This window comes from Arachis hypogaea, chromosome 7 (assembly GCF_003086295.3).
Source record: "Arachis hypogaea cultivar Tifrunner chromosome 7, arahy.Tifrunner.gnm2.J5K5, whole genome shotgun sequence".
Taxonomy (NCBI): Eukaryota; Viridiplantae; Streptophyta; class Magnoliopsida; order Fabales; family Fabaceae; genus Arachis; species Arachis hypogaea.
Genome location: NC_092042.1, coordinates 68,323,260 through 68,327,726, shown reverse-complemented (window position 1 = coordinate 68,327,726; position 4,467 = coordinate 68,323,260). Strand labels below are relative to the sequence as shown.

The 4,467-nt window shown below is 35.9% G+C and overlaps 1 protein-coding gene across 2 annotated transcripts; it reads left to right on the top strand.

The window, feature by feature from the left end:
- The first annotated feature begins 201 nt into the window (after positions 1-201).
- LOC112703341 (probable inactive receptor kinase At5g58300) lies at positions 202-4,467 on the top strand. 2 transcript variants are annotated; one of them, XM_025754755.3, is made up of 3 exons: positions 202-1,434; positions 1,821-3,193; positions 3,524-4,467. In XM_025754755.3, exons 2-3 carry the CDS (start codon positions 1,900-1,902, stop codon positions 4,138-4,140), a joined length of 1,911 nt encoding a protein of 636 aa, XP_025610540.1. In that variant the 5' UTR covers positions 202-1,434; positions 1,821-1,899; the 3' UTR covers positions 4,141-4,467. The 2 variants fall into 2 exon arrangements, with proteins under 2 accessions (XP_025610540.1, XP_025610541.1); XM_025754756.3 differs by having other exon boundaries at positions 404-718.

Here is a 4,467-nt window from a genome sequence, read left to right as displayed (position 1 = left end):
ATCGTATATGGTTCTTCAAAATTAATTTAAAAACAATTAGACTTTTATTTTTATATTTTACTAATTTTTTCCGTTTAGAAAAATCCAATCCGAATAAAACTTTTCTACTAATTTGGTAGTTTAAAAAGGTGGATGGGGTAAACTTTAATGAGATCTCAACCCATTAACACTTTAAGTAGCATTGATTATTCTTTTCTCCGTACAATCAAAGAAGTTTAGTGATTTCAAAGACTCATTCATGTTAGTGTTCTTATTTTCAAATGTTTAGACTCCAGGGTCATGGAAACCATTCATATTTTCCCCCTTCTACTTTGCTAATTTCAACAGGGACATTAATGTACAGCTACTTGTTAGTTAGATACAAACACTTTTTGGGGTTGCCTCCGTCATTATTGCTATCACTGTAGCTTTGTAGAATTGGGTATTGTTTCTTTTATCAAGGGATAAACCTCATGGGTGAATCTCTTAACAGTAGTATAATTCTTATTCTTATAAATTCAAATAGTGTTGATGATTGAACCCAATTAATTTGTTGCAGGCTCAAAAAGTTTAACCTTATTGCATTGTATTTCATTTGGTCATTATTTAATGGAAATTGGGACGATTTTTAGCTTCATAAAATACTCTTCTATAGCTTTATGATTGATGTCACTTACTTATCCTTATGCTTCAGCATATGATGAGTTCTTGGTGCCATGAAAGTAAATTAGTTACAAAGGTAATAATTTCACATTGGTTCTCATAGTTGATTCATCATAAATGTATGTTCTTAGAACCTGTTCTATATTATTTTAGCCATCTTTACAGATATGCATACAATGTGTTTGATGATTTGTTTGTGTGTGTGGACAATGAATATGCTTATTTTGGATCTGTTTTAACCACTTTTGTTACAGTGTATGTTTCAATCTGGTTCCTTTTTGTATATTTTTTTTCAATATTTTCAAGAAGATGGACCTTTTTTGGAATATACAGTGACCAGATGTGGTGGTAAAAACTAGAAATCAAACACTAATGATTTTCCAATATCTTTTTAAATTCAGTGAATTCATCATACTTTCAGTAAAGAAATTGCTTTATCTTTATAAAGTACTAAAAAGAATCAAACTTTATCTTTTTCTTTTGTTATTGGATTCTTTAGTTATCAACTATTCAACTTATCACCATGCTTTCTTTGTCTTTTCTCTGAACCATATGAACCAATCTAATGTGGGGATTTTCTTTCTTTATTCTCAGTAAAACTAGGAAAAGTGCACTTTAGTTTTAGTCCCCCATTAACTAAAGTTCAAAGGCAAACATTTGCTTTTTTCAATTTTTAATCTTAAAAATAGGAATAAAAGCCCATCTAGTTTTGAAAAGAATGAACTTGTCTCAGTTGATGCATCTAAACGCAGGGGGTGCCTCGCGGTGCCTTTCCCAACTTCAATACTAATGGTAAGCATGTTTGTAATCCTGAATTTCCTTCTGGTTCTAATGTTCTATGTAAATCTGAAAAGTAAGTAATGGTTTCTAATCAACTGAAAAAATTCTGGTATTCTAATTCAAGTTCTCAGATAAAGTAGTCAGTTTAAATTTCTTGGGTTTATTTTCCTGCACAATTTCTAAATCCAGTATGTAATCTAATCAAAACCATTGTATTATGTTTAGTTCTGAATCAGTTTCTGAATGGTGCATAATGGTTTGTGACTATTCATGCTTGACCCAATTGAATCAATGTCTCTACACAGAAGATAGTAAAACTTTGGCTTTGGTTATTTAAACATGTTCTTACATCTTAGCTATATGATTTAGCTAATAATTTGCAATAACTTTAAATTCAGCCCAGGAAAGGATGAACAACATTTGAGGTCAGAACTTGGAGCTACCACCATATAGGCTTCATTCACCAAACTAGTATCAATGAAGTTCTTCCAATTTCCCATTTTTCCATTTATTATTCTGCTAAGTTTCATATTGGTTGTAGCAGCTGACTTGAACTCTGACAAACAAGCACTCCTTGATTTTTCTTCTAATGTTCCCCACCCTCCAAGGCTAAACTGGAGTGCAACTACTCCAATTTGCACATCATGGACTGGGGTGATTTGCAATGCGAATCAAACTCGTGTCATCGGCGTCCACCTTCCGGGGATTGGACTCAAAGGGTTGATTCCATCGAAAACCATAGGAAAACTAGATGCTCTTATAACCCTGAGCCTTCATTCCAATGGTCTTAGAGGAAATCTTCCTTCTGACATTTTCTCCATTCCTTCACTCCAATATGTGCATCTTCAGCACAATAACTTCTCAGGTCTAATCCCTTCTTTCGTGTCTCCGAAACTCGTTGTTTTCGATGTTTCCTTTAACAACTTCTCAGGCAGCATTCCACCAACATTTCAGAATCTTAGACGTCTCACATGGTTGTATCTCCAAAAGAACTCCCTCTCTGGAGTTATCCCTGAGTTCAACCTTCCAATGCTCAAATTCTTGAATCTGAGCTATAACAACTTGAATGGTTCAGTTCCAGATTCCATCAAACAATTTCCTTATACTTCTTTTGTTGGAAATTCTCTCTTATGTGGTCCACCTCTCAATCATTGTTCTGCAATCTCTCCTTCTCTGTCTCCATCTTCTTCTCCCGTTTACCAACCACTTTCTCCAGAAACTAACCAAAATCAAAAGGCTACAGCATCTAAGGAACGCTTCGGCATAGCTACTATTCTTGCTCTTGTAATTGGTGGCTGTGCCTTCCTCTCTCTTTTAGTTCTATTTATCTCTGTATGCTGCTTGAAGAGGAAAAACAGTGAAACGAGTGGAATACTTAAAGGGAAAACATCTTGTGCCGGAAAGACCGAGGTTTCAAAGAGTTTTGGCAGTGGGGTGCAAGCAGCTGAAAAGAACAAGTTGTTCTTCTTTGAAGGCTTTACTAACAGCTTTGACCTCGAAGATTTGTTGAAAGCCTCAGCTGAAGTTCTTGGAAAGGGAAGCTATGGAACAACATACAAGGCCACTCTGGAGGATGGAACAGCAGTAGTGGTCAAGCGGTTGAGGGAAGTTGTGGCCGGAAAGAAGGAGTTTGAGCAGCAGATGGAACTTGTTGGAAGGATCGGAAGACACCCGAATGTCGTTCCCCTTAGAGCTTATTATTACTCCAAAGATGAGAAACTTGTAGTTTATAACTACATGCCTGGAGGCAGCTTGTTTAGCCTTTTGCATGGTATGTTTTTATCTGATGCATTGTTCCTTTCTGATTTATTTGTCCACAATTGCATTAGATTCATTTAGGCACATGATACGAGTTCAATGATTTTAAGTCTTTTATGGTATAGCCACTTAGGTCAGTATATCTGATATTCTCACATTTCAAAGTAGCATATATTAAGCTTATTCGATCTTTACCCTCCACACTTGGACAAATTTTTGCTTTCCCTTTTTCATCAATATGCATATGCTGTACATAGCCGTGAATCATTCATGGATCATTTTGTCACCGTTTTTTCTATTGTCAATTCTAACAAAACTATATCTTTATGTTCCCAAACAATAGGAAACAGAGGTATAGGAAGAACTCCATTGGATTGGGATTCAAGAATGAAGATTGCATTTGGACTTGCAAAAGGAATTGCATTCATTCACTCTCAAGGAGGTCCAAAGTTCACTCATGGCAACATCAAGTCAACCAATCTTCTCATAACCCAAGAACTCGATGGCTGCATCACCGATGTAGGACTAACTCCTCTAATGAACACCCCTCCAACAATGTCGAGGGCTAACAACTACCTTGCACCAGAAGTTATTGAGTCGAGGAAAATCACCCCAAAGTCTGATGTCTACAGCTTCGGAGTGATCCTCCTTGAATTGCTCACGGGCAAGACTCCACTCGGATACGCTGGATATGAAGACATGGTTGATCTTCCAAGGTGGGTGAGGTCCGTGGTGCGTGAGGAATGGACGGCTGAAGTTTTTGATGTGGAGCTGCTAAGAGGGAATTATGTTGAAGAGGAGATGGTGCAGATGCTTCAGATTGCATTGGCATGTGTGGCGAAGGTTGCAGAAAATAGGCCAAGAATTGATGAAGCTGTTAGAACTATAGAGGAAATTAGGCAGCCTGAGTTGAGGAACCGTACTTCATCGGACTCCGAATCTAATGTGCAAACACCATAATTGTATTTCGAGTAATACCCCAAAGCAGTACTGAAGAAAGTTTTAGTCGGACATTTTAATCTTTAATAAGTTTTACTTATCAAATCAGTCCGGAAGCTTTTATTTCGTTAGAAAAATCAGTTTCTACATTATATTGTTAGTCTTTATAAAAAGACTTAAATGAGAATTTTAAAATTTTTTGGAACTATTGTAGTGATTAAAATGTATTGAGTATTTAATTGTCCGACTAAATGTTTTTCATGGACTAATTTAGGATGTTACTCTTATATTTCAATGTATTTTGTTTATAAGTATTCTAATGATAGTGATTAAATAGTAAAAGTAAAA